The sequence below is a fragment of the Miniopterus natalensis genome, chromosome 2 (assembly GCF_054644295.1).
Source record: "Miniopterus natalensis isolate mMinNat1 chromosome 2, mMinNat1.hap1, whole genome shotgun sequence".
NCBI classification, from domain to species: Eukaryota; Metazoa; Chordata; class Mammalia; order Chiroptera; family Miniopteridae; genus Miniopterus; species Miniopterus natalensis.
The window spans coordinates 49,326,648-49,345,135 of record NC_142082.1 but is presented as its reverse complement, the minus strand read 5'-3'; the positions used below and the strand labels follow the sequence as shown (position 1 = coordinate 49,345,135).

At 37.8% G+C, this 18,488-nt stretch overlaps 1 protein-coding gene across 16 annotated transcripts in view; it reads right to left on the bottom strand.

Moving 5' to 3' along the window:
* Positions 1–18,488, bottom strand: part of RBM26 (RNA binding motif protein 26) — an 85,543-nt gene that overhangs the window by 50,295 nt on the left and 16,760 nt on the right. For all 16 annotated transcript variants that reach the window (XM_016224140.2, XM_016224141.2, XM_016224129.2 and 13 more), the window contains exons 2-5: positions 6,179–6,297; positions 4,827–4,963; positions 1,879–1,967; positions 1,015–1,232 (exon numbers count right to left, since the gene is read on the bottom strand). In XM_016224140.2, the coding sequence (XP_016079626.2) occupies positions 1,015–1,232; positions 1,879–1,967; positions 4,827–4,963; positions 6,179–6,297 (563 nt within the window). The remainder of the gene's footprint in view (positions 1–1,014; positions 1,233–1,878; positions 1,968–4,826; positions 4,964–6,178; positions 6,298–18,488) is intronic.

Sequence of the window (18,488 nt, the reverse complement as noted above, 5' to 3'; positions counted from 1 at the left end):
GGCTATACAATAAAGGTTGCAAGAGTAGCTAAAATCTAAGCTTGAGTAAAGGTATTTTACTCAAAGGTGTTTTATTGGCTATAATATTTCCCTTTCAATAATACACATTGCAAGAAAAATTATACACGCTGGAAATGACACGGTCTTGCAATCACACACATCTGAAATAAAAACTTTTAACTGTTTTAATGGTTTTGAAGTATAACTGATATGTAATTAACTGAAAATACTTAATTCTCATCTATGTATACACCTGTAAAACCAAATACCACAACCGAAATAATGTACATACTATATATATATTCATCACCCCTAAAAGGATCGTTGTGCCTCTAAATAATCCATCACTTCTGTAATCCATCCCAGGCAACCACTGGTTTTTCTGTCATCATAAATCAGCTTGCATTTTCTAAAATTTTATGCATATATACTCTTTTTTGTCTGACTTCAACTCTGTATAATGATTTTGAGATTCATCCATTTTGTTGTATGTATCATTAGTTCTTTCCTTCTTATACCTAGGTATACCACAGTTTCTTTATTCATTCACATGGACATCTAGGTTATTTCTAATTTTTGGCTATTACCAATGAAGCTGCCATGATCATTTGTGTACAAGTCTGTGTGGAAATACACTTTTATTTCTCTTAGGTAAATACCTAGGAGTGAAATGGCTGGATCATTTGGTAGGTGTACGTTTTAGTTTTAATATACCGTCAAAGTGTTTTCCAAAGAGTTTCAAATCTCCAGCCTCACCAATACAGGTACTGGATAAAGTCAGTCTTTTTAATATTAGTCATTCTGACGGATGTGCAGTGGTAACTCAATGTGCCTTTAATTTGCATGAAATAAAATTTTTAAAAGAAAATCTGTAAAAGCATTCACTTGGATAAAATCAAAGCAGAAAAAATGATGACAACACTGACAAAACTAGAACAAGTTTTATGACTCTTAAATAAGAGGTATTTTCCCAATAAAAGAATGTCAACGAAAATATACACATATATGATTTACCCCTGCTTCGTGTTCTGCTTCTGCTTCTGGTCCTGCTTCTATCTCTATCCCTGTCACGAAGCCTCTCCTTACTCCAACTTCGACTCCGGCTCCTGCTGTAACTGCGACTTCGCCCTCGTCTTCTATTGTACCGATCTCTGTATGAGTCTCTTCGAGGAGGGTTTCGGTCATAATCTCTTTTGCGAGAACGATCATCTTTTTTCCTCTCATCACGACTTCTAAAGAAATATATGATCACTTTCATGTAAATAACTTTTAAGCAGATACAGGAAAAACTCTAATTAAATACGGAAGTCATATTTAATTCTTGTAATATCATGATTCTTTATTGCACCATCAGAATACAAACATAGGAAACTCAAATAATAAAAAACTGAACATGGTTTGCTTAACTATTGTAAAACTCCTTTAAGGGAAAAACTTAAAGTCTTAATCCTTAGTCTTACACACAAAGGCATCTATACATATGTCTTATAGTACATATTACCTTGTACATATGTACACTTTTATCTCATTGGCATGTATCACATACAGTACATTCTAAATGCCTTTGGAGCCTTAATGAAAAAAATTATGAATTCTTACTAAAGGGAAACTTAAGGCAAAAAAAAGGTCTCATTAAGATTTCACTGGAATTTGAAGTTAAGAATAAAAATAATAACAATAATAAATGCCAAGCACTATTCTAAATCTCACTTCCAGGCCCTACAAATCTTACCTAGATATTACTGGTAGAAAAGGACTGTTATACTTTCTTAGACCAATAAAAGAATAGACATTACTTGCCCCTGTGTAAAAGATAATCAAGTTAAACAGTCATGTAAAAGATACTAATCACCGAACATGGTTCAATGAATTAATCACCTATTTTCTCTGTATCGGGAGCTTGACTGGGGAGGACTGTGATTTAGTCTTCTGGAAAATTTCTTCTCTCGTTCTTCCTCCTTTATGATCTAACATACCAAAAAAAGTGTAGAAGATTTAGCAATAGCTATTCCTTGCCATGTTACTATTTCAATTACTTAACTGATATTAAGACATAAAAAGCAAAATTGTCATCCTCTAAAAGTATTCAAACAAAATAAATTTCTCGTGTAAGTACCATCATAGTTTAACCACTAAAGACAGGCATACTGCAAGTTAAAGTGAATCTAAAGAAACTCATAAATGCTTATCTTAGGTAACATCTACTGATGAGAAAACATTTTAAGCAAGTGTTCATTTTAAAATTATTAGTAAAAATCCTTCTTTCAAAAGTCCAACATACATTCATGTTTTGGTTCATGGATTTCATTCAGCACTGAACACATTATGGAATATAGGGGAATGCATTAGAACTAACCAAGTCATAAAAAAAGAACATTTGAGAAAATAATATATAAAATAGTTCTTCAGTTTCTCATGGTAGTATGGCAGCTAATATTCCTCTTTCCTACAAAAGGCCTCCATTCACATTATACAATTAATAGAAAGCAGCCCTGGAAAACATTCCCTTCTTCAATGCTACTTTGTCTAGGCCAGAATTTCCCATACTGTACTGCCTAGAACACTTTCCACAGGACACAATAGGTGTCACTAGAAAGAAAAGGGTTTAGAGGATAAATTCAGAAAATATTGAACATGTGGCTTCTAGAAATATGGGCTCAAGATGAGATGCATTTTTAATAAGAACCCTAAGATATTCTGATGTAAGTACTTCACAGACAATATAAACATGTTCCAGTTTATGCAAGCTGCTCCAGCATCCCTTTCAGTAAGCCTATCACTATAAAAGAATCCCACATTAGATAAGTTAAATGGATAGCCTATTAACAGACCAAACTCTGACATTGCTTAAAAATCTTATTTGAACAATTTGCCTCTTTTTTTCTCGTTAATACTTTTGTTCTTTTGCCACCCACATTAACCCTCCCCTGCCAAAAATACTGGGTACAAATAAAACCCTCCTGAAGCACTTTTTCCTTTCTATTTTCCTCAACGCACACCTGCAAGTAATTTATGTTGACAGATCACCATATTCCATAGTACATGATGAACTTCTACTACACCCACAGCATTTTTAATCCAGATTGCCATCTGACATTTTGACAGTTCTGAAAGATCAGGGACAAATATCCTTAACAACTGGTTAAGAGAACGTGGTGAAATACTATTATATAAACACATGTAAGACTAAGACTTTGCCACTAACTGGTTTTGGGGAAAGACTTCTTACTGCTTCTCAAACCAAGAGCCCATGATTTACTAAAGATTTTTAAAGAATTAAAATATATTTTGAAATAGCAAAAATCAGGAACCAATCCAGAATTCCATCAGTGGGCAAAACTTGTAAGTAGTTGCCAGCACAATATCCACTATCCCTACTTCCTTACTAACAAAATCCCTAGACTGCTTGGTATGGAATAAGCAGTTATAAACTGATGTCTGGTCTTCCGCTGCAGAGAGAAGTAACAGGGGTGTTTTATGTGTGTGTTTGTGTACCTATACATGTGTATAAATATGTTTGTGTATACAGGGATAAAAATATACTTAAGAATTAACATGTAATATTATATATATTATTGCATAATAAACATATTTTATTTACATAATCTGGGAGGGGGAAAGATTTATGAGGGGTAAACAAACCAAAGGTCACAATCACATCTTTCACCACACAACAATCTCTCAATACTAATAGCAATTACCATTTATTGAGAAACCTACTACATGCTCCATACCATACCAAGTGCTTTACAGATATTATTTAACTATTCTTCACAACCCTGTAATATTTCCACTTTGCAGCTGAGTAAACTAATGCTTGAAAAAGTCATGTTTTCAAGGTGACAAAGCAGTGACTGGTAAAGCCAAACTTTTAACCAGGATTTGTTTGACTAAAGCTAAGCTAACTGCAGGCATATAATAGCTTGTCAATTTAAAGACTGTAATTTTGCTGGCATTACAATCTTTAAATGTCAAACTGAAGAGGCTTGAATTATTATATAGTAATTAAACAAGAATGGTAATTTTGTATAAAAGGTAAAAACTTCAAACCTCTTAAAGTATGGGTCATTTCCATTGCCTGTTAAAGTCATTTTATTTAACTACTGTACCTTAAAAATAGTTCCCTACAAAATACTTACGGAACAGAAGCAAACAGATCTACTGTCAATCTAATTATTTTCATAGAATACAGACAATAAGAGTCTATACCTGTAAGATACCATGCAGAAAAGTTAAAAGCAGGCCTTTAGAAAGGCCTGCTTGCAAGATAGGCCCTTGGCTGGGACCTGGGACCTTTGATTTCTGTAGGGTTCCCATCATTGTTGATAATAATAGCTCACTTATGCCTGAGTTGTTTGTGTACACAATATAGTTTACGGTGAACACCTACTTTCTTCATGGGAATATGGAAAATACTAGGCAGAAGGCACTTACTAGGAGAAAGTACCTATGTGGCCAGACCTAAATAAAAATCCTGGGTACCGAGTCTTGAACAAGCTTCCCTCATTCACACATATTGTCTCAACTCCTTAAGTACATCCTGTGTAACTCCACTGGAAGAGGCCTCTGGAAGCTTACGCCTGTTTACCCCTAGACTTTGCACCATACATTTTTTCCCCCTTTGATGATTTTGCTTTGTATCCTTTCACTATAAGAAATCATAACCATGAGAATGACTATATGCTGATCCTGTGAGTGCTACTAGTGAAATCATTAAACCTGGGGGTAGTCTTGAAGCCTCCTGACACAGATACAGAAAATACAATTCAGTTTAATTATCCCTTATATGTTTTGAAGAAAATGTAAGGTTTAACACAAATCCTTACCTCTTCTTTTTTTATATCTTTTTCTTGGTGCTGAAAAAATTCCACCTTTAAGCTTCCTGATGATGGCTGTTCTGGAGGAGGTAGATAACTCTTTGTATTCACAGCATCAAAAAGTTTTTCCACAAATATCTGTGTCTCTAAAAATAAAACAAAACAAAAAATTCCACATATTAATAGACATTTGCTAAGGTGTTATTCTCCTCTCAAAACCTGCCTAACCAGTATGCCATGGCACAGTCCCATGGTAATACCAATCCACTCAATTTTCAGGGTGATGTGGGGTGGAATGGCCAGAGCTTCTGGGACAGTCACTTTCAGCCATGACTAGTTTCCATGTACCCTACCCAGTATGCAAACACAAATATTACCATCATCTTGATGTTGGCAAAGTGAAAAAGCTAGGCAGCACTGTGCTAGACAACATTCAAAGTAGATTCCGAAGGAGTGCTACCTTTAAATAAACAAGCATTCAGTCATTTTCTTAATCTTTAAAGAAAAAAAGCATGGTTTAAGAAAGAGCATAAGAATGGTAATGAAAGAAAAGGCTTTCTTTATAAATAAGCTATGGATATAATCAACAATAATACCATTTGTTCAACTTCATTACAATTAGAGCCTGTCTCTTACTGAGTTCCTTTAATACTGTGGTTAATCTCTTTTAAAAAAACTTTTATTAGTATTTATCTTATGCTGATTTTACTCCCAGGCCATAAGTTTTTGTTTCTTTGGTTTCTTCTGGGATAGCCTTTTCTTCTGTGCAACCTCCTTTCCCGGTTTCGGAACAATCTGCTCTTTTTCAGTAAAGTTCATCTCAGCGTGGCAGGGAGAGCTCATGCATGGGTTGATCCACCCATGAGCTCTGTAAGTTCTGCGCCACATCTTGGAAGCTTTGTTCACCTGGATGTGTTCAATAACCACAGAGTCTACATCTAAACCCTTAAGTTCAGCATTACTCTCTTTCTTAAGCATGTGAAGCAAAAATTCAGCACGCTTTTTGGGCCTCTGACCCTGTGTCCAACCCCACTATTTGGCCTGGACACATCTACCAACTCCACCATTGTAACTACGGAATGGCACATGTTGCTTCTGTAAAGTGACACCCTTCAGGTACTTGGTGGCTTTTTGGATATGCATACCTTTGATGGCCCGGGCAATTTCACATGTGTTCTTAAAAGTGAACATGAAGAGTAAGATCTGAATGTTGTGATTTGCATGAACTTGTGAGGTCTTCTGGGTCAAGTGAAAAGCAAACCACCTAGAGGTCACCTTGGGCTGCTTTTGGGAACAGCTGGGTAATCTTATTTTAAATAACTTATTAAAATAAAGTAGTATTTTTAAACCAAAGATCTTACCTTTTTGAAGAAATACATCCAGTTGATCAATACATAATGCCTTTAACTCTTTTTCACTTTTGTCTTTTTTTACCAAAGCAAGAACATATTTTGCTAAGGCTGATGGATCTGCATCACAGCTGAAGAGAAAAAGCAGTGTGGAAGGAAATTTAGCCATAAATAATTACACATTCTACAAATTCCAGTTACAAATGGAGTCAGTTACTATAATAAAGTACATGAGTTAATATATGTATAAAGCACCTGGTTGGTGGAAAGCAATAAAGAAATATGAGTTCTCCCTTATATTAATATACTTGACACAATACATGCAGTCATCATTCAGTATCCCTCCAAATATATATTAAAAAAAGAAATTAGCCCTAGCTGGTTTGGCTCAGTGGTTACACCGTCAGCCAGCAGACTGAAGAGAGTCCCGCATTCGATTCTGGTGAAGGATGTGTACCTCAGTTGCAGGCTCTATCCTCGGCACTGGTCAGGGCACATGCGGGAGGTAACCAATCTATGTGTCTCTCTCACATAAATATTTCTCTCTCCCCCTCCCTCTGCCTTCCTCCCTCTCTCTCTCTCCCTCCCTCCCTTCCACTCTCTCTGAAAAGCAATGGAAAAAATATCCTTGGGAGAGGATATTTTAACAACGGAAAAGAAAGTCTAGAAACAGACCCAAATATATATAGAAATTTAGATTTTTATAATAGTAGCATCCAAATCAATGAGGTAGAGATGAACTATGCTGCGTTCCTAAAGTCCTGACCGACAGAAATGATAAATGTCATGAGATGGTAAATGTCTACTATGCTACTAGGTCACTTATCATAAGTCAACTTGTCTCACAGATCTATCATTTATTTGCAAAGACTTGAAGTGGGTTTTAGCCTAGACAAGAAGGAAGGGGGGAAAATCCATTTCAATGGTACATGAGAGATTTTTTTAAAACTTTTTATTTGTACTTTGCTTCAATCTATTTACTTATACCAACAACTTTTTTTAAAATAGATAATTTATGGTAAATTAATATTTTCATATTTAATTATAATTAGCACAGACTTAGGCCTGTGATGAAATAAGCAAGAAGAAATGGGACAATTACCTCATGATGTATTTTATAGATATATGTATATCTGGCAATCTGGTATTACTGCATGAGAAACCACGAAATAATACTTATGCATGATAGGTAACTTGAATAAACACCATCAATTAACATTAACCTAACTAGACATCAAGCTAAACATACTTCAGTTTACAGGAAATCACTGAGTAATATTATCACGGTGTCATACTGTTTTATTGCAAGTGCTGTTAATAACAAATTCAGTCTCTACATTGAATCCAAATGCTATAATTTGATTCATATTTGTTTGACTGTTGTGAATTCTCAATTTAACAGTGGCTTTTCTAATGATGTAATGTCACTTTACATTTCTCTAAACACCATTCCACGCCGTTAAGTTTTTTTTAATCCTCACCCAAGAATATGTTTTTTCATTGATTTTAGAGAGAGAGGGGAACACTGATGTGAGAGAGAAACATCAATCGGTTGCCTCCTGTACGCTCCCCGGCCAGGGATCAAACTCGCAACCTGGGTAAGTGTCCTGACTGGGAATTGAATCTGAAACCCTTCAGTGCACACCACGATGCTCCAACCAACTGAGCCATACGGGCCAGGGCTCCACCCTGTTAGTTTTTAAACAGGACCACCAGAAAAGTAGATTAAAATGTCAGCAGCTAAAAATCTGGAGAAAGACCTTTGTGATTTTTATAATTATTATGGTTTAAAGGCTACAGCTTTATAAATGGTAAGAAAGAATTCCCAAACAATCTTTCCTCAATAACTTGGAATTAAATCAATAATAAAAGTCACAACCACAACCACACACAAAAAATTTAAGTGCTTAAGACAGTCTGAAAGGCAGACTACTTTTTTTCAATTTACTTTTTATTTTATTTTTTCCATCACCATTTACCCCCTCTATGCCCTCTTTCACCCCCACCCACTCCTCTCCTCAACCAACCACCACACTGTTGCGTATGTCCGTGAGTTCTCCCCTTTTTCTTTTTTGCTCAAAGTCCACTACCAGAGCTGTCTAAAAGAAGACTACTTTTTAAAATTTGTTAGGACTGCAGAGGAGGGAAGATGGCGGCACTGTGAGAAAAGCAGAGTGCCCCCGTTCCCAGACATGGACTCAATTTACTCCTAATATACGACATAACTAGCTTCGAAAAAACAGAGAAATATACCTGAGTGGACATACTGCAAGTGGGAAGCACTGAGGAAACATCACTGAGTCCGGTAAGGCAGGGGCGTAGAAAGGGAGAGTGCCCACTGAAGCCTGGGCTGGGCTCTGAGTCCCCAAGGCTTAGAGGCTGCAAAACTCCCTCCCCTTAGGAGTGCAGACTGGCATCCAAAAGCAGGGATCTCAAACCCATAGCAGAGAAGAGGGGTGCCGCACACGAAGGGCAGAAGGACACGGGAGCAGTGTGCCCAGGAGGAGGACGGCGCCTTCCTAGGAAACAAAGCCTCTAATGGCACCTGCCACCGGTGTCTAATGTTCAGGGTGCTGACCATAGGAAAGGCAGTCTCAAAGTGTGTGGCACCCGAATAGTAAGGGACCAGAGGCCTGCACTGAGCAACCACATACAGGGACCCTCTGCCTTCCTGTAAAGCACTGCATTGAGCCCCAGAAAGCATTTAATCTGTGTGGCGCAGGGAAGGGGAAGAGAGCCCTCCTGCCTTGAGCTTCTGGTAGGGAAACTCTGGGATTTTTGACCATCCCTGAGGGGTGCCGTGGTGGAGTGCGTGGAGCCACCCCAGCTTGACTGAGATCAGCGGTGCAGGGGAGCTGCATGGAGCTGACTTTGTGTACCCTCCTGCTGGGTGCTTGGCGGGGGACAGGCAGAGGGACGGACCTTGCAGGGTGGATTCTCTACTTGTGTGTTGCTTTGTGCATTTTGGAGTTTTTGATAGCTGAACTGGCTTCCACCTCCCTGCCTTGCATTGGAGAGACAGACCAGCGGAAGCTGGGATTTGTGTCTGCATAGTAGAGTGTTTGAGGTGCGCGCCTGGTGCAACCAGACAATTAGATCTGGGAAGGGAGGGGCGGAGTCCGCCTGCCCCTCCTGCAGCCTGGGAGCACCACCCCCAAAAGGAAAGAGGCTGGTTCAGCTCACTGAGGCCCCAGATACCCCCACAGGGCACAGTCCTGAGGGGGAAGGGAGAACAGCTCACAGGAGGGCATTACAGGAATAAGACTCTAAGGGACTATTGTTTGGAAACTGGAGGAAAAGCTGAAAACCCCTGCTGGGGGATGGACAGGCAAAGTACTCACTGGAATGTTTTTTAATGGAACCCACTAAGTCCAGACTGCTGAAACAGCCCACACAGAAAAGGCAACAGACTGAAGTAAATCTGAAACTGCAGTAGGCAAGTGTATGGGGAACGAGAATCGGAGGACAGTGTAGGGACTGAGGAGCTGGCTGGGGAGCAGAGACTAACCCCCGCAGAGTGAGGGCCTGACAGCAAAACCTCTAAGTCATGGGAGTGATATCGGGAGCTACACTAGCCACCCTGCACCCTAAAGACTCTACAGAAGACTCTGGAGTAAGACTAGGCAACTACAAGGTTGCAAAATAGCTGACAAGAGGAGGTAGTCCACAGACAGCCTCAGATCAACCAACTACCTAAGGACACCAGAGCCAAACCTAGACAGCTCCTCACATTGGCTGATACACAAGCACCTCCCAGGAGAACGGAAATCATCATACAAAACAGTGAGCTGAATCCTAAGACAACATAAGCTGCCCAGAAGAAACTCACCTGATTGACTTTGGGTTTTTTTTTTCTTTTTAAATTTTATATATTTTTAATTTTTAAAATTCTTTAATTTTTTAAAAGAATTTTGTTTTGCTTAGCTTGTTTTCTGTCTTGCTTCTTTGCTTTGTTTTGTTTTATCTTTGCTTCTACTATCAAGACTTTCTTGATATTCCCTACTTAACTGCTGGGACTTTATCCTTATAACCACCAGGTTTACTGCCTTTCTCTAGTTTCCCCCATATCTCTTACTGGACTCCCTCCCTGTCCTGACTTTCTCTCTCTCCTCTCGATCCAGTGGCATAACTTTTTTCTTCCTCTTTTCTTTCTTTTGTTCTTCTCCCTTCTGTCTTCCTGTCTTTTTGTTTGATTGTTAGTTTTTGTTATTCTCTTTACTGTATTTTTATTTTTTCATTTTCAACTATTACCCTATTCCTATTCTATTTTCTGCTTGCCCTTCTTTCAAATCTTTTCTCTGCCCCTTTTATCTCCCAGTAGCTTCTCTATTTTTTACATTTTAGTTTGGTTTATTATTATTTTTTAAATTTTTGTCACTATTACCAACATACTTTTCTCTCTCTAGCTTTATTTTTTTTCTCCTTCACTTTTTTTTTTTGGTTTAGAATTTGTGTTCTCCCTTCCCTCTCCCAGTTATATTTTTACTTGAGTTGTTTTCATTGTGATTATCAAGATATTTTGTAAGATATTCCTTGTTTCCTGAAAGTTGAGTTGTGTATTATCCTGCCATACAACAGCTTACACGATGAGGTTGGGGTTGAGACACACAGTTAGCCAACCTGAGAGGAGAGAACTCCCAAGGACTGGTCAACAATAATCTAGACCCAATCACAACAGGAGAGCCCAAAGAAGCCATAAAAGGGTCACCTACAAAAGGGACATGCCTAGAGCAAAGAGCTCAGAAATACAAGGAAAACACACCTCTAGGCTCCACTGGATTCACAATACAAAATCCCTCCCCATAAGACTGGGAGACAGCAAATATATCTAATATATAGATACAAACACTAAGAGCCACCAAAATGGGGAGAAAAAGAAACAGCCCCCAAACTAAAGAAAAGGGAAAATCGCCAGAAAAAAGCTTTGGGGTTAAGCAAGTTATCAGAAATAGAGTTCAGAGTAATGGCTATAAAGATGCTCAAGGAAACTAATGAGAACAACAAGGCACTTGATGGTAAGGTCAAGGAACTTAGTGAAAACATGAAAAAAGAGATATATATCATTAACAAGAATCAGGCAGAAATAAAGAATACTATATCTGATATCAAGAATATGCTGGAAGGAATTAAAAACAGGCTCAATGAAGCAGAGGACAGAAAAAGCGACTTAGAATACAAGGTAGAAAACAATCAATCGGAGCAGCAAAAAGAAAAAACACTTCAGAAGCATGAGGACAGTCTAAGGGAGGTTTGGGACAACATGCAGTGAAACAACATTTGCATTACAGGAATGCCAGAGGGGGAGGAAAGAGAGCAAGGGATAGAGAACTTGGTGGAGGAAATAATGACAGGAAACTTCTCTATGCTGGAGAGGGAGAAAGCCCCACAAGTTCAGGAAGCACAGAGGGTTCCAAACAAGAGGGACCCAAAGAGTCCTGCTGTAAGACATATCATAATTAAAATGGCAAATGTCAAGGACAAAGAGAGAATATTAAGGACTGCAAGAGAGAGACAAGCAGTGACCTACAAGGGAACCCTGTTAAGGCTGACATCGGGTCTCTCAAAAGAAATTCTTCAGGCCAGAAGGGAGTGGCATGAAGTTCTCAAAGTAATGAAAAGTAAGAACATGCAACCAGGATTGCTTTATCCAGCAAGGCTATCATTTAAAATTGAAGGTGAAATAAAGAGCTTCCCTGACAAAAAAAAAAAAAAGGGTAAAGGAGTTCAGTACCACCAAACCAGCACTGCAAGAAATGCTAAAAGGACTGCTCTAAGAAAAAGAAGAAACAGTGAGAGAAAAGTACATCAGCAAAAAGGGGGAATATGGCATTAAATAAGTTGATATCAATAATAACCTTAAATGTAAACAGAATAAATGGTCCAATCAAAAGACATAGAGTAGCTGAATGGATAAGAAAACAGGACCCAAATATATACTGTCTACAAGAGATGCACCTAAAAGCAAAAGATTCACACAGGCTAAAAGTGAAGGGATGGAATAAAATATTCCATGCAAGTGGAAAGGAAAAAAAGCTGGAGTAGCAATACTTATTTCTGACAAAATACACTTCAAAATAAAGACCATAACAAGAGACAAAGACAGTCACAACATAATACTAAAGGGATCAATCCAACAGGAGGAAATAACCCTTACAAATACATATGCACCCAATATAGGAGCACCTAAATATATAAAAAATTTCTTGGTGCACTTTAAGGGGGTGATCAACAGCAACACAATCATAGTGGGGGACTTTGACACTCCACTGTCAGCATTGGACAGATCATCAAGACAAAAAATCAACATGGAAACGCAGACCTTAAATGAATCACTAGACCTAATGGATTTAATTTACATTTACAGAACATTTCACCCCAAAGCAGCAGAATACACATTCTTCTCAAGTGCACATGGAACATTCTCAAAAATAGACCATATGTTAGGGCACAAGGCAAGTCTCTACAAATTCAAGAAGACTGAAATCATATCAAGCATCTTCTCGGATCACAATGCCACGAAACTAGAAATTAACCACTATAAAAAACAAACAAAAATATTATCAAACAATGTTATCAAACAATGAATGGGTTACCAATGAGATCAAGGAAGAAATCAAACACTTCTTGGAAAAAAAAGAAAATGAACAGACAACAACCCAAAATCTATGGGACAAAGCAAAAGCAGTCCTGAGAGGAAAATTCATAGCATTACAGGCCTATCTCAAGAAACAAGAAAACGCTCTAATGAACCATCTAACACAACAATTAAAAGAACTAGAACAAGAACAGCAAGAAAAGCCCCAAGGAAATAGAAGGAAGGAAATAATAAAGATCACAGCAGAAATTAATGACAAGAGGCTAAAACAAAAAACAAAAAAAATTAATGAAACCAAGGGCTGGTTCTTTGAAAAGATAAGATTGATGCACCTTAAGCCAGACACTAAGAAACAAAGAGAGAGGACCCAAATAAATAAAATCAGAAATGAAAGAGGCGATACAACAACCAACCCAATGGAAATACAAAGGACTGTAAGAATATGGACAAATTCCTAGAAGCATACAACCTTCCAAAGCTGAATCAAGAAGGGGCAGAAAACCTGAATAGGCCAATAACAGCTAATGAAATTGAAGCAGTAATCAAAACACTCCCAGCAAACAAAAGTCCTGGACCAGATGGATTTACAGGTAAGTTTTACCAAACATTCAAAGAAGAATTAACACCTATTCTACTCAAACTATTCCAGAAAATTCAAAAGAAGGGAAAACTCCCAAACTCTTTTCATGAGGCCAACATCATCCTATTTCCAAAACCAGATAAAGACACTACAAAGAAAGAAAATTACAGGCCAATATCCCTGATGAACACAGATGCTAAAATCCTCAACAAAGTACTAGCAAACTGGATCCAGCAATACATTAAAAAGATCATACACCACAATCAAGTGGCATTTATTCCAGGGATGCAAGGCTGGTGTAACATCCACAAATCAATAAATGTGATACATCACATAAACAAAATGAAGGACAAAAATCATGATTATACACCAAAAATGTCATACTTATACACCAAAAATGAACTTTCAGAAAGAGAAACTAAAAAAAAACTAAACTAAAAAAAAAACACCATTTACCATTGCACCTAAAAAAATAGATGCAGAAAAAGCATTCAACGAAATCCAGCACCCATTTCTGATAAAAACTCTCAGCAAAGTGGGAAAAGAGGGATCATACCTCAACATAATAAAGGCTATATATGACAAACCTACAACCAACATCATACTCAATGGACAAAAACTAAAACCATTTCCATTAAAAACAGGAACAAGACAGGGATGTCCACTTTCACCACTCTTATTCAACATAGTACTGGAAGTCCTTGCCACAGCCATCAGACAGAAAGAAAACACAAAAAGTACCCAAAATGGAAAGGAGGAAGTAAAACTGTCATTATTTGCAGATGACATGATACTGTACACAGAAAACCCTAAAGATTCTATCAAAGTACTGCTAGATTTAATAAACAAATTTGGCAAGTTAGCTGGATAAAAATCAACATCCGGAAATCAATGTCATACTTATACACCAAAAATGAACTTTCAGAAAGAGAAACTAAAAAAAAAAAAAAACCATTTACCATTGCACCTAAAAAAATAAGACAGCTAGGAATAAACTTAACCAAGGATGTAGAAGACCTGTACTCAGAAAACTACGGGACACTGAAAAAAGAAATAGAGGAAGATATATAAACAAGTGGAAGAATATACCACGCTCATGGATTGGAAGAATTAATATCATTAAAATGTCCATACTACCCAAAGCAATTTATAGATTCAATGCAATTTCTATTAAAATACCAACAGCATATTTCACAGATCTAGAACAAACATTCTGAAAATTTATAAGGAACCAAAAAAGATCCCAAAGAGCTGCAGCCATCTTGAGAAAAAAGAACAGAGTGGGAGGGATCACTTTACCGAATATTAAACTGTACTACAAAGCCATTGTAATCAAAACAGCCAGGTATAGGTACAACACCAGACATATAGACCAACGAAACAGAACAGAGACCCCAGAAATAGCTGCATGCCATTATGGTCAGTTAATATTTGACAAAGGAGGCAAGAGCATACAATGGAGAAAAAACAGCCTCTTCAATAAATGGTGTTGGGAAAATTGGACAGGTACATGCCAAAAAATGAAACTAGACCACCAACTTTCACCATACACAAAAATAAACTCTAAATGGATAAAAGACTTAAATGTAAGTCGCAAAACTCTAAAAATCCTGAAGAAAACAAAGGCAGTAAAGTCACAGACATCTCACATAGTGGAATTTTCACTGATACATCTCCTAGGGCAAGAGAAAAAACAAAAGAAAAAACAAACATATGGGATTACATCACACTAAAAAGCTTCTGCACAGCAAAAGAAAACAGCCTCAAAATACAAAGGAACCCCATGGTCTGGGAAAACATATTTGCCAAGGATGTATCCAATAAGGGGCTAATTTCCAAAGTGTACAAAAAACTCATACTACTCAGCAAGAGGAAGAAAAACAATCCAATTAAAAAATGGGCAAAGGACCTGAATAGAAACTTCTCCAAAGCAGACATACAGATGGCCAAGAGACACATGAGAAAATGCTCAACATCACTAATCATCAGAGAGATGCAAATTAAAGCCACAATGAGGTATCACTTCCCACCTGTATGAATGGCTACTATCAACAAATCAACAAATGACATGTGCTGGTGAGGATGCGGAGAAAGGGGAACCCTAGTACACTTCTGGTGGGAATGCAGACTGGTGCAGACACTATGGAAAATGGTATGGAGGTTCCTTAAAAAATTAAAAACGGAGCTGCCTTCTGACCCAGTGATCCCACTTCTACGAATATATCCTAAGAATCTTGAAACAATCAGAAAGAAGATATGCACCCCTATGTTCACAGCAGCACAATTTACAATAGCTAAGATCTGGAAACAGCCCAAGTGCCCATCAGTAGATGAGTGGATAAAAAAGCTGTGGGACATTTACACCATGGAATAGTATGCAGCTGTAAAGAAGAAGGATCTCGTATCATTTGGGACAGTATGGAAGGACCTGGAGAATATTATGCTAAGCGAAATAAGCCAGGCAGAGAAAGACAAACATCACATTATCCACTTATATGTGGAATCTAAAGAACTTAATAAACTTTTGAACAGAACAGATTCAATGACATGGAAGCATGAATCAGACTGATGAATCTCAGAGGGATGGAGGAGGGCAGGTGGGTGGAGGGGGAGAGATTAACCAAAGAATTTATATGCATACATGCACAACCCAAGGACACGGACAATGGTGTGGAGATGGACTAGGGAGGGAGGGTGGGACGGGGTAGAATGGGTCATTGGGGAGAAAAAGGAACATCTGTAATATTTTAAACAAAAAATGAAATAAAATAAAATTTGTAAGATTGCAAATTATAAACTACGAGGTTTATAATTTCACATTTAACAGCAAAACAGGTAAATCTGCGTTGAATGGGAGATTTTTCTTAAGTCCTATAAGAAATCATTTTATTTGTATTTCAATATTTTTCAAAACAAAGAGGTATGTGCTTGCAAATTATAGCCTAGTAAAAAATAAATCTGAACTATGGAAGTTTAATAACATACCAAAATGTACATATCAGGGACAGGCAAAATGTGTCTCTTTTCTGTCTTAATTAAAACAGCGAATGCTGCATTATATCAACATCTAGCAATGATAACTTGCTATGTAAAATCAACGATGTAAAATATCTAAATTACCTAATCAAAAGAACTACAGTCACATTGTAAGGGGTTAGATATTTTTTAAAACTGTCTCCATGGCAAGTAAGACTGATTGTTCATTAGGTACTTTACTAAATGATACATATTTTGTCAGAGCTAGACTTTACCCTCTGCTATACTGCTAGCATTCTGGAAACACGTGGAAGAATGGGGCTGAAATCTTCTCTCAGATCAGAGAGAGAGACAAAAAAAACCCAGATTTTGAAAATGTGTAAGGGCAAAGGAATACTGAAAGAGCGGGAGACTTCATTCCCACCTTAGAAAGCATGCTGAATTCCCACTGATTCTATATTCCATAAGCACTTAGCCCAGTAAAAACATAATCTGCCAATAAAGCATGATTCTAACCTCAGAGTAATTACATGGTGCGCGTGCGCGCCTGTGCGCATGTGTCTGTGTGTGTGTGTGTGTGTGTGTGTGTGTGTGTGTATTGTTTTGGGAGGGCAAGTGGGGGTATGGGGAGGTAGGGAAAACGCAAAGAAAACCAGAAATTACAAAATAAGGCAGGCATGAGACATGAGTTACCAACAGTACTTGTGAAAGGTGAGGTGGAGGGGGAATAGCTAAGTATTTTAGTTAACAGTATGTCAAATGAAAAAAGGTATGAAATAGTTGGGAGAAAATTTAAATCATGAAGATGCAATAAAAAAGAAAACTGAGAACTACAAAAGGAAACAGGGCAGTTCTACACAGTAGGGAGTGCTTTCGCTTCTAGGTGACAACTTTTACAAATATATAAACAAACTCAAACAGATGCTTAGGAAAAGAACAGAACTGTAAATGGATGTTGTGATCAGATAGCTTACTTGGGATTCTCAGTCTGGAAAACTGAAATGTCAGAGAGAACTTTGTAGGTTTTCAAATAATTGAGGGGCTATCGCAAGAAAGAATTACATTTATTCAATATAACCCACATGGGATATAATTAGAACCAGTAAGTGGAAGCCACAGATTTTGGCTTAGAGACTTTTTTTTTTTTTTAATATATCTTTATTGATTTCAGAGAGAGAAAAGGAGAGGGAGAGAGAGAGATAGAAACATCAATGATGAGAGAGTCATTGATCGAGCCCGCAACCCGGGCATGTGCCCTGACCGGGGATCGAACCCCGATCGCCTGGATCCTAGGTCAACACTCACCTGCTGAGCCACGCCCGGCTGGGCGAGCCAGACTTTTTAAATAAGACTTTTTCTGCCTCCCAAAGACAGAATAAACTGAGAGAAAGTGAGTTCTCCATCATTAGAATGGTTTCAAGCATAAGCTGAACAGCCCCTGGAAGATAAGCACTACACTGGATAGCAAGTCCCTCATAAACCTGCAAGAGCATCATCCTTAATTTGGTTCATGGGATATTGTGCAGCTATATGAAATGATATAATACAGTATTATTTTCAATTACTAATCTATAAATATTAGTAATAAAAAAGGTTCAATTACACAACACTACAGAAATAAAGTACACATTACATACAAGTTTTACCAAAAACATCAAAATCTAAAAACAGAACTTCTTGCCCTGGCAGGTGGGACTCAGTTGAGTGTCGTCCCATGCACTGAAAGGCTGCCGGTTCAATTCCCGGTCAGGGCACATGCCCAGGTTGCTGTCTCAGTCCCCAGTTGGCTTTGTTGCAGGAGGGAGCCCATCAATGTTTCTCTCACATCCCTCACATCGGAGTTCCTCTCTCTCCCTCTCCCCACTCCCTCCCCCTCCTTCCCTCCTTCCCTCCCACTCTCTCTCAAAAAACACTGGAAAAAATATCCTTGAGTGAGGATTTAAGATTTTAATTAATTAAAAATATATATATATTTTAAAAACATATTAAAAAAATAAAAGCAGAACTTCTTACTCGTGTGTAGCCTCTAGGCCTAACACAGTACCTGAGACAGAATATTGAAAGAAAGTATGTACAAATCTATCTCACTAGATCAATATAGTTCACTTTTGTCAGGGACCCTTTTACTGAGAATAAAATAAATTGTTTATTGATTACCTTCTAAAAACCAC